Source organism: Nycticebus coucang, chromosome 13, assembly GCF_027406575.1.
Source record: "Nycticebus coucang isolate mNycCou1 chromosome 13, mNycCou1.pri, whole genome shotgun sequence".
Taxonomy (NCBI): Eukaryota; Metazoa; Chordata; class Mammalia; order Primates; family Lorisidae; genus Nycticebus; species Nycticebus coucang.
The window spans coordinates 12,485,747-12,497,659 of NC_069792.1; the positions used below are offsets into that span (position 1 = coordinate 12,485,747).

Genomic DNA, 11,913 nt, shown 5'->3' on the forward strand with positions numbered 1-11,913 from the left:
AAAAGGTAGAGGGAAAAAACTGTACATCAACAGTGTAATAAACCAGAGACAGAAGTTGTTAACAGGACAGACAACAGCAATGCCTCTACATTGTGGAGAAAGGCTGTCAAACTACTGTAAAATATGAGAAAATGCAGTTACAACAGTGTTAGCTGTGGAATAAAATTATTTTATCAAACCATATTCTACTTCAAAATTAAGACTGATCCTTGCTGAATCACTGGGTTAAACCTGTGGGCACACAGGTAGAAAGGAGGTACTGGCAATAGTGGTTTCCAGGACCAGGTCTATCCTTGGAAACTTTGTTGTAACTGAACAACTCCCCAGATCCCATTCCCATGTGATTCACTAACCTTCTCTGCTCTACAGCACAGAAAGTGTCTACAGGCAGATGGTAATACTCATACAACCGGGAAAGCCACCTGGATCACACACACGGCGGAGAACAGCCCAGATCCTTCAAAAGATCTTCTGTAACTACTGTTTAGAAGATTTACTCATCAAGTAAGCTCAACATTTCCTTAAAATCTAATAGGTTATCTAGACCACATTTGTCCTTAGCTGTCATTAATATGATCAGAATTAAACCACATTCTGTAATTTGCCACTAAAAGATAACTGCATCAGCCAAAGGTGGACAAACCCCTTAACAACAAATATCAAATGCCGAGCAAATACCTGAAGCATTCCTCATTTCAGGAAATAATCATTTTCTTTTACTCATTTTTTATTTATTGATTTCATTTATTTATTTTTTTTGAGACAGTCTCACTATGTCACCCTCAGTAGAGTGCTGTGAAATCACAGCTCACAGCAACATCAAACTCTTGGACTTAAGAAATTCTTTTGTCTCACCCTCCCAAGTAGCTGGGACTACAGGCGCCTGCCACAACACCTGGTGATTTTGTTGTTGTTGTTGTCATTGTTGTTTTTAGCAGGCCCGGCCGGGTTCGAACCCGCCAGCCCCAGGTGTATGTGGCCAGTGCCCTAACCATTGAGCCATGGTTTTCTTTTAAATAATGATAACTGATAAGAAAATACCATCCTGGCTCCTCATACCAGAAGAAAGTAAAAAGCTAAAGCACTGGACTCCAGAACATACTGCTACAGTGGTGCATAGGGAAGTAGGAAAAATGAGCACCCTTAGTCTTAGTCCTCTAACAGAAAAGGCCAGGACTGCAGCAGAGGAGCAGACCAGCACTCTCCAGAGACCTGTGCACAGGCCAGAGCAGACAGGGCAGCATACACTGAAGCAAGTGAGCTAGCTCCTGCCCCTCATCTCCTGACAGATGGCTGAGGCTTCTTCCCAGAGATTCAGGACAGCTATAGATAGGTTCTGTGTACATAAACAGGTTTTATCAAAAGGAGATTAATTAAGAAACATTTTCATATCTTAGTACAGAATGAAGTCAAAGCACTTAGAGGTGATACAGAAGTATCCAAGATGAAAACCAAGTTGTATATTTTCAAGATATGTATTAAAACAGTGTCAGGAATAGCTTCAAAAGACCTAAAATGTAACTGAGCCCTAGTAATATAAACTAATGACAGATCTCTGAGCTGTTAGAGGGCAAATCAGCAAAGGGAAGGCTGACCAGCAAATAAATACATACACTCTCGGAAGCAGAGAGAAATGTACCAAGCGGTGCTCAGAGACTCAGTATACCCTACCTCAAGAGCATCCGAATTACTTAAAATACAAATGCTACCAAGTACAACATAAAATTATTTTATACAGTAAGTCATCAAAAATTTGAAACATGCAACATCCACTTACATCTACATTTTTATATTTTCCAAAGGTTTGCATTCACCCCTACCATTAGAAGCACTTAAGTGGGAAAATATAAAAGCATCAAGGCACATGAAATTGGTCTGAGGGGTACTCTGAAACTAGAGAAGAATTTGGTTTGAGGAATCTGGGATTAGAGAATTTGAGCGACTAGCTACAGTTTTGTTTTTTGTTTTTGTATTTGTCGTTTGTTTGTTTGTTTTTGAGACAGAGTCCCACTTGGATACACTGGGTAGAGTACTATGATGACATAGCTCACAGTAACCTCAACTCTTGGACTCCAGCACTCCTCTTGCCTCTGCCTCCCCCGTAGCTGGGACCATAGGCGCCCACCAAAGCATCCAGCTAATTTTTCAATTTTCAGTAGAGATAGGATCTCACTCTTGCTCAGGCTGGTCTTGAACTCCTGAGCTCAAGCAATCTACTCAACTTGGCCTCCCGAAGTGCTAAGATTACAGGCATGAGCCACCATGTCTGGCCTGCCACCCGGTTCTTAAATGAATGTAATCCAGGTCATCAGGTTCTCTCTCAAACTACACTGCGTTTTCAGAAAACAAGGTCTTCTTCCTATTGGGACCAGAGGGCTCAGAGGTTAAATAGCTGATACTAACTAAAAATAGGGTCATTTGCTGACATGAGCCTTTATTCAAGTTAGTCTGCCAGTAATTTGCTGAAAATGAAAACTTCATACATTTATTTTCTAACAATCTCTATGAGACATATCATTTTAAAGCAAGACTAAAACACCAATCTTTATTTTACTTCTCCAGTCCACAAGAAGTTAATTAGTCTTTTAAAACTGTGTTCAAGAATGCTCTTAAAACACGTTTTAGTACTTGGTTTCAGATGATCTGGACAGGCTGAGTAAAATGCTGTTCAACTGAACACAAAAGAGACACAATTCTTACTGTATAAGAATTATGGACTTCCTTATGTCCCATCCTAGAATGAGTAATTGAAGATAAAGCAGCTGGCCTAAGCTGACAGTCTCTGGCTAAAGAAAGGAAATTTGAACAGGGCCCCTGCATTGGGGCCAGAATGCAATCAGACTCATATTGTATCTGTACGTTACTTAATAATCTAAGTAACACTGAAAGGAGAAAGAAAAAGGAACAAGAAGTACATTTCTCAATTATTAATGCCCATAAAATGAATCTGTGAATATGTCTCTTTTACATATAGCCTTTGAATAAATTTTATTCTAATTAAGCCTAAAAAAAGAGGCTGCTTAAGACAAACTCTTACCATTAAATTTCAAAATCTACTGTTAGAGACCTTGAGAGAACTAAAAAGTAGTCTCTAAGAGTTGTTAAGTAATTGTCCATCAATAATTTAGAGTATGTACAGATTGGTTAAATAATGTCAATACAATTAATTGCTGTTATATAACCTGAAGCTTCAAGTTAAAGGCAGGAAAGGGGTTCTACAGTGACACCTATTGGTGAAGGGTAGGATAACAGCAGGGCAGGCAGGACGCTAGAAGATACAGGGAAGGAATGGGTGACAATTAAAAAGGAAAACCTAAACAAATAAGACATAATACACTAATCAGTGTCTAGAAAATCAGGTCAAAAGGACATCATGATCCTTCACCAAAAATGTTCAGGCCAACGAATTTGAAAAAAGCTTCTTCTGGCCCCAACTAACCATGCAAATTAAATTCTGTATGCAAATTAAAGGTAAGATAATCTAATTTATTCAAGTTTCTTTTACATTATAAAGAATAAAACCAAAAAAGGTAAAATTGAACTCTGTAGAAAAGCATTTTATCATCTCTCAATTTAGCTTCAAGAAAACAAAAAGCAGATTCTTGCTTTAAGAAAAGCTATGTAATATAAAACCCCAAAATTTCAGCTTCCAAATATTACTTTTCAACAAAATAACTTCCAAAATCAACAATCTGGCCAGAAAAATCACCTTTTACCTAAAATGCATGCTTCAAAAGACTGGGCCCTTTTTGCCCTACACTTTTACACCAAAAGTAAAATATAATAATGTTTAATATGACCAATGTCATCAATCTCTGACTCTCAAAGCAAAACATACTATAATATTTACTCTGAGCCGAGGCACATCTTCTCAAACTAAGATTTTAAAATATACCATTTTGAACACAATTTTGGTCAAAGGATATTTAACTGATGATATAACAAAAGCCCACTTTTCTTCAATAAGTGTGGTAATGCCATAGAGAGAGGCAGAAGGACACTTGATAAATCTAGTTCAACTCCCCATTCCCCTGAGATTTACATAGTAGAGAACTTAAAATTCAAGTAGTATGGAAAAATAAATGACCAACATAAAACTTGGATTCTAGTCCTGGTTATTCCAGTAACTCGTTAAACAACCTTCAGTGAACTGGGCAATCTATTTGTGGGCATTAAGTTCCTCACCTATATGATCAGAGCAAGGAACTAATGGGCCTCACAATAACACCACCGCTAAAAATTCTTCAGCTTTTATTTCTCCAGCAGATGAGAATGGTTTCCACAATGTCCATACTTCAATGACTAGATAATCATAGCAATAAAAGAAAAGTTGCCTTTCTCTCTCAGGTACATCCTGCTATAAGAAAACAATATAATCATACTTTCACAATGCAAAATTAACTGTTTAGATTAGGATGATGGAAAGAATACTGGTTTGCATTTCTAGTGCCTTCTACCTGGCACACAGTCAGAACTCAATATTTACTGAAGAAAAAAATGGCTGCAGAAAAAGTATACTCATTACGTAACATGTAGGGCTCCAACATCAAGTCTTTTTGTTTGTGGTAGCACAGTTATTGCTCTCTTTTACTTATTCTTTTTACATAGTATCTCTACTTCAAGACATACATGGATTCAATGTGTAAAATCTACAGCTTAAAAGGCTGTAGATTGCAAATATGGACACGGCTTGTTCTAAAATGCCTGAATATGGCAGGACAAATTAACTTAAGTGGTAACATTTCCTAAACTCATCACCTGCCAGTTAAAATGCTGATTCAAATATTTATTGGGTAGAACATGACACACATTTCCCAATATTAATTCTTACCAGGAAGTAACAAGCCATATAAAGTGACTTCCACAGATGCCATCAGTCCTCTACTCAAAAGTACAAAGGATAAAAAAGGAGCAAAGAAATATTTCACTTGCAAATAGCTGCACAAAACTTTTGAAACAATTACTACTAACGTCTTGTCTACCAGCTTTCTCTGCTTTGCACATAAGGCTTACAACAGTCTCTTCTCATTTATAAATGTTAAGGAGGGCAACCCCAGCTGCCTGAGGGTCCCACAAGTTTAAGTAACTGACAGTTAAGAGCAAGTGAAAAAGGAACACAAACTTCTACTTATATCAAAGATGAATCAATATGCTTGCACTTAACATCAAACTTTACCTCCTTCCATTTAGAATACAAATATTAATTCTGAGAATGAAAATCTGCACAGTGGACTTCATTGCACTATTTTCACCATTTAAATGTATTTATTCATTCATTCGCTAATGAAATATTTATTATGGGACCAAACCATTCTACGAGTTGTGGATAAGGAATGAAGGGAGGAGAATGAGATAAACTGGTGGAAATAAGAACACAATTTCAGATCCTGACAAGTGCCATAATTAAAATTCTCTTTGGAGTCTGACTATAGTTATCTGATTTATTTTCTTGACATACTGTACATAAATGCATTACGTGTAGATCCCCGCAAACAAAGAGTCTCGATCATTTCAATGAAGTTTACAATTCACATTCAGGGCACATGTGTCTTCCAGTTTCAATATGCTAAATATGAGTCAAAGGAAGTATAAAAGAAACCGAGAACCACTGAAATATGAGAGGAAACAGATTTAAAACATCTGTTCTCTCTCTGCTGGGTGTGCACGCACAGGAGGAGAAAGGTGAATAACCAATTGACTTTTTTTTTAGCAAAAAGGGTAAAAACGGAGAAATGTGTCCAGTATTTTATGGCATTCCGTGATATTTTAAAGGTATCTGCAACGCATATTAAAACAACTACATAAAAGCAAAAGCATTTAAAATAATTTCCAACAACATTCAAATCATTCCCAACTGCCTCCCCCCACCCTACCTTCACCCCCGAACATATCCTCTCCTTTGAGTTGTTCTGAAAAGCTGCTGGTTGGACAGGAACTCACTTTTAATGACTTTGGCTGATTCTCCAACTACCCAAAACATGCAAGGCAAAGAAAAACCGCCCTGTTACTCCCATCTTCAATTCGACAGTAAGCCAAGAAAGAGCCGACCGAGGACCTCCACCTCGGCTGCGCCCCGCAGGTGAAGGAACCGCGGGAAGGGGCTGGGCGACGTGGCCAGCGCTAGGGTGCGGACCCCGCTCGCCGGCCCGCCAGCCAGGCCCGGTGAGCGCCGCCCCGGCCCCGCGCGGCAGGGAGGAGCGACGCGGGGGATGGAGAAGGCGCGCGGCGGGACCGGGGGTACAGACCCACAGCGCCCGCCACCGCCCGGCTCCCACCCGAGGCCCGGCCCGGGACCTCCGCCCCGCAAGGCCTCTGACCTCTCCGGGCCCCGGGGCTGCTGCTGCCTCCGCTGCTGCCCGCGCTGGTGCTGCCGCTGCCGGAGCCGCTGCTGCTGCTGTTGCCGCCGCCGCCGCCCTTGGCGTTCTTGCGCGGGGCCATCACCCGCTCCGCTGGGGCTGCCAAGGGCTGATGGGCTTCCTCAGTGCGCGGAGCGGACACAGCCGGCGCGGGGGCCGCTGACGGCGGCGGGCGCTGGAGCGGGTGCGGGCCGCGGCTCCTGCAGCAAAGCCTGTGCCTGTGCGCCGCCCGCCGCGCCTCCGAGGACTTCCACCCGCGTGCGGCCGCGCGCGCCCGGCCCTCGCGTGTGCCGGACCTGTGACTCCCTCCCGAGGCGAGAGCGCGCGGCTCGCCCGCCCCTCGGCCACGCCCCTTCCCGGCCTCGCTCCGCCCGCGGAGAGCTGAGCGACGGCGAGTGGGAGCCAATCGCAACGGCCTCTAGGAGGTGGAGGTACCCAGATGCGCTTCCGCGCCCCCTGCAGACTTGGGGCCCTTCTGGCTCGACGCAACTGCCTGTGAGCGCGAGCGGCTTTTGGCCTTGCGGTCTGTCCCGGTTCTTTGGAACGTGGCAAACGTGGAAGCCGACAGGGCTCTCGCGAGCGTTGGCGGCCTCCCCTCGACTGGGATGGGGCGCGGGGGCCGGGCGGGCGGACTCACACGTGTGCCGCGCCCCGACCCAGCGCGCCGCCTCTCGGCCTTGCTCCGGGTATTTTGTTCCAGTCCCTTTCCCTATACACAGACGCAAAGGAATGCAATACCGCTTCTTGCGAAAGAGATGCCTGTTTTCTTGTCAGTGTTAGCATTGAGACGTCACTGAAATGGTGATAATAGGTCTAGTTCAATACGTAAGCCACAGTCATTGATCTCTTTGGTGTTATAAGCAGTAATTTACTTAGTTCGTGCCATCAATATGTTCAGAGAATCTTAGTTAAGACAAGAAAATGCGAATTGGCACAAAAAGTTCATTTTCTTACCCTGGACGGCATCTTTTACTTGAAATCTCCCTCTGCCAGGCTAACTAACGCCTACAGCTGTCGTTCCTCCGTGTCCCACGCGGGTCCCCCAGTGTGTACTCGCAGGGTGCTGGGTCTGTGCTTCCTCAGAAATCGTAATAGGGTAGTAAAAAATGTCTGGGAAGGTGGACGAACCAGACTAGAACTTGAAGTTATGGACGTCTCGGGCATGTTTGTGTCACCAGTTGCTAATACCCTGTCTGGTGTGTCATGGACAAGCCAAGTGGTATGTTTGGTGATTTGATACATTTCTGTCAACTTCCTAAGAGGCTACTGGTTCCTCCTTGTACCCCCCAAGGAAACAGTTACAATGACTTACTTTTCTGCATTCGTTATTAGAAAATAAAACTTGTAACAAAATTTCTAGCACCAGATACTGTCGGCGCTATATACAGTTTCGTTTCAGATACTAAATTCCTCTAAGCTAAATATCAGAATTACACATCTTACATCTATCCATACTTCCCAATCTGTGGGCATTAAAAAACCAAGTTTTCCTGGGATTCCTGAATTTATTTACATAAAACCTGTCCTCAGCATGGAGTCGGGGAGGCGAGGTTGTCAAAGTATCTTTGAAATTAAGTCAGAGGTCAAATGTCCCTTGTCAGGTTATCTGTTTTTCTGTGATTTCCAAGCAAGCTATGAATGAACCCTAGGAATGTTAAAAGGACAATAAAGACAAGAGTTAACTAGGACAATGTATTAAAATACTAATTTAATAGAGCTTTTGAACTAGGCCAAATGTGTCTTTCAGATATTTCCATAAACTTTCCATTGGCTTCACTGGGATTTGCAGGCGAGAACTGGAGGCTACCATTTGCCCTAGTTTCCCCCTCCCCCACTGTTGACCCTTTACAACCTCCAGTCAAATGCTTTCCAAATTAAATATTTCTAGTTACTTATACTTACAAAAACATTGCTTTCAAGTTCCACTTTAACCTGCTCCCGAGAAAGTGCTTCTCATTTTTATTCAATCTTCCTAATGTGAAATTTTTTTATTGCAAACTAAAAATGATTATTTCCTCATCTTTATTTGCCATAGTAAATTGGGTCATGGTGGAAAAGAAATGAATTTCAGATGAATTTCATGATTCAGTTGTATGTTTTCATATTATATTAGTGGAATTTGTTGCAATGAAATTGTACTTATTGGTAAGCACAAGGGCACTTTTAAGGCATTCTCTACTCCATGTTCTCAAAGAAATTATTTCCCTGTGAGGTATATTTCAACAAATAAGTGAACTATCATTTTCACCAAACACTTGACTTTATATTGCCATACAAAAAATAAGCCTGGTTAACATCTATGTCATAAATACATAAAATGAATGTATATGAGCAGAAGCAATTTTAAGTGTAGTCAAAAATAAAGTAGACCTGGAAATGTTCCCTAGCAATGTGAATAAATGATATAAAATCATATTGACTAAGAAATCTATTGTTTCTTTTTTAAATTTCAATTCTTTGTATTTTCTATCAAAACTAGTGCTTCCTAATACTTCCAAAGTTCCTTCCTGATAAATAGTATTCAAGTAATGGCTAGTTCATAAATTTCCTAGCGTGGGAAAATGATAGAATTAACTGACTACTCCTAAGTCTCAAACTTAATGGCAGAAAAGAACCTTAAGCATGAATAAAAACCCAAAATAATTAGAAGATAATAACTAATTGCATGCATGGCAATTTTATAGTATATAGAGGAAATATTAATGTGATTTAGGAATGTTTAGAAAGTAATAGAGAAATAAAGAAAAAAATGTGGAGAAATCTCACAAGATTGACCTGCTTGCAAGATAATAATTTTATTTGAAATATATCCTTTCCCTCAAAGATCTAACTAATGTGTGTGTTGGTAGGGTGGTGTTTGTGTGTAACTAATTATTTTTATGTGTAACGAAAACAACCATTTACTTCAGGTAGAAACAAGTCTCTAAGAAAAGTATTCTAAACCTAGCATTTAGATTGTTCCATTTTCATCCAGTCTAAATATACATAAACATATGGATTTGCCTTACAAGGAATAGCATTATTACAGTATGCAAAACTGAATTAATTAGCCTGAATCCTTGCTGGTTGATGGGAAATCATGAATATACTACATGAAATTAGTATTAACTCAGCCCTTTTCACATTGTCATCATTTGGACTTGAATCTAATGTTATTTCATAACCATATGACAAACATTACTGAGCTGAGCCTATTCCAAAAAAAAAAAAAGTCCCTAAAGGGTTTGCAAGCATAAAAAATAGAGAAGGTCTTCCTGTATCATTGCAACTGTTATTAACCTAAAGACCCTGCTACTATGCTGAAATTCTACAGTATTTAAGATGGACAATATCCATTACTTTAAAAATTGTGGCTAATGGACCAGTAGTCCAGAATATTTTGTAATTCTTTATGGAACTGGCACAATTCTGACTTCATCAAATGACAAACTCATTTCTCTTCTGGCAGATCCCTTTGAGTTAGAGACAGACACCAACATCCTAGATGTTCACTAAAGCCATTTCTCCTAGCACCAGAAAGCATATTAATTTAATAAAATTGAGTGGAAAAGCATATTAATTTAATAAAATTGAGTGGAAATTATTTCCAAGCAGCTTTTTCACAAATGATATAAAATTATGTTTTCTCCTTTTTTTTTTTTTTTTTAGACAGAGTCTCACTCTGTTGCCCTGGATAGAGTGCCATGGTGTCATAGCTCACAGTGACTTCAAAGTCTTGGGCTTGAGTGATCCTCTTGCCTCAGCCTCCCAAGTAACTGGAACCACAGCCACCCACCACTATGCCCGGCTATATTGAAAAGTGGCTAAGACTGGTCACTCTTGCTCAGGCTGGTCTCCAACAAACAATCCACCCACCTTTGCCTCCCAGAGTGCCAGGGTTATAGGTGTGAGCCACTGAGTCTGAGTAAGGTATCCATAAGGCACTTAGTTTTAGCTACAATACAAAAGAAGAATTGAGGGGTGCAGTTAACAGAAGGGATGCATATCAAAGCAGTTGTGTGAAAACCTAAGTGCAGAAGTTTTCATTGGTTGGATGTATCCCAAGAGATTTCTCTTCACAAAATTTGAGAAAATTGAAATCAAATATACTGCACACAAACTTTATATCCACCCTGTACAAACAGCTCAAAATAATGCTAGGGTTTATGTGGAAATAAGTTATAAACAACAGTTTTAAAAGTATATGCAGATCACAGACCAAGAGGGCTGTCAATATTCTCATGTCTGTGTCTGGTGACCACGCCAGTGTTAAAGTGAAGTAGGTATCGTGTAAACTTTTTCCCTTGGACTCAGTGCACTTGCTCTTCTGCCTGGGGTATGCTTTCTCCAGATCCCTTGCTTGTCACCCTCTTGGTTTAGCCCTCCAGCCCTGCAGACCTCTCAAGGGGAAAGGTTTTTGGTAAGTGCTATGAGTAGATGTGAAATGATTAGCAATTAAAACCCCAGGTGGCTGCAGATAAGGGCTTATATTTTTGGTAGAAATATAGACAAAGAAATACAAAGTCAATGTGCTTCTTTTAGAAGGAAAACTTTGCAAGTATCACACAACCTAAAAGGATTTATTTTCTTAAAAATAGGTAGAGGTAGCCCATTTAACATTTATAGTTTCACACACAAGTGTGGGAAGCAGTGGCGAATAGCTGAACAAAACAGGAAGAAAACAAACCATCATATGAATCTGTGCAGGAATCACTTAGAAAATATGTACCCTGCAGTAGAGAAATAGAATTAATGAATACCTACTTAAAACATGAAATTCATCCAATTATACTCAGATAAATTGCCAACTCTCTAAAGTTACTATACAATGAGAACCTCCTGAGATTCCGAAATGATATAACTTTCAAATCTACCAGCCTGGATCAGAGAAGACAATCTATGAATAGCATAAAACTAGGATGGGAGAGGAGGAAGAAAAGGTTTGTCCCAATACCTAGGTTTGACTGAGGTTTTTATTGTATTTTCAAGCTGGGAGAGGTTGGTCTAACACCAGAATTCTGTTCAATGTCATCTATAGTTGGTTGGACGTGTGTACGTGTGCATTAAGCACTTTGTAAATTTCCCAGTTTTTGTATATTGTCCGTTCATATTTCTTCTAATCCTCACAAAAAGAAAGTCAAGTCTCAAGTTAAAAGAATCAATTCCAGTATTAAAGATATCCAACTGGACTTGTTAGACTCAAATCCAGGTTCTTGTCCAGGGCGTGCGGCCCAGAGGAGCAGATCTATGAGCAGTGATTCTCAGGGAACTGTGCACACTCGGGTCTCCTTTGCTCTGTGTGTGCAAGGTAACGTCTACACTGTCAGCGAGAAGGCGAGACCGTCACCAAGCACAACAACATGCCTCTCACATTTCATCATCCTCTTCCTCGAAGCATCAAGGACAAATGTGGGCTAGATACCTAGGCCTTATAGCATACTCTAGGCTTTTCTCCTTCAAAATGGCCTTTGACGGAAGCCCCATGTCACTCTCCTTTACATGTTGGGTACAAAGGAGAGGGGAGAATTGAAAGTTGGTTACCTTTGGGTCCCCATGCTCTGGCCCTTTACCCCTGGCC

At 40.7% G+C, this 11,913-nt stretch overlaps 1 protein-coding gene across 5 annotated transcripts in view; it reads right to left on the reverse strand.

The window, feature by feature from the left end:
* ASPH (aspartate beta-hydroxylase) overlaps positions 1-6,811 on the reverse strand; it is a 230,019-nt gene extending 223,208 nt beyond the window's left edge. The window contains exon 1 of one of the 5 annotated variants that reach the window (XM_053558393.1): positions 6,318-6,797. In XM_053558393.1, coding sequence (XP_053414368.1) covers positions 6,318-6,438 — 121 coding nt within the window. In that variant the 5' untranslated portion in view covers positions 6,439-6,797. Of the gene's footprint in view, positions 1-6,317 lie in introns of all 5 variants that reach the window. The other 4 variants (XM_053558390.1, XM_053558394.1, XM_053558391.1 and 1 more) reach the window with 4 other exon arrangements.
* Between the last annotated feature and the right edge of the window lie 5,102 nt (positions 6,812-11,913).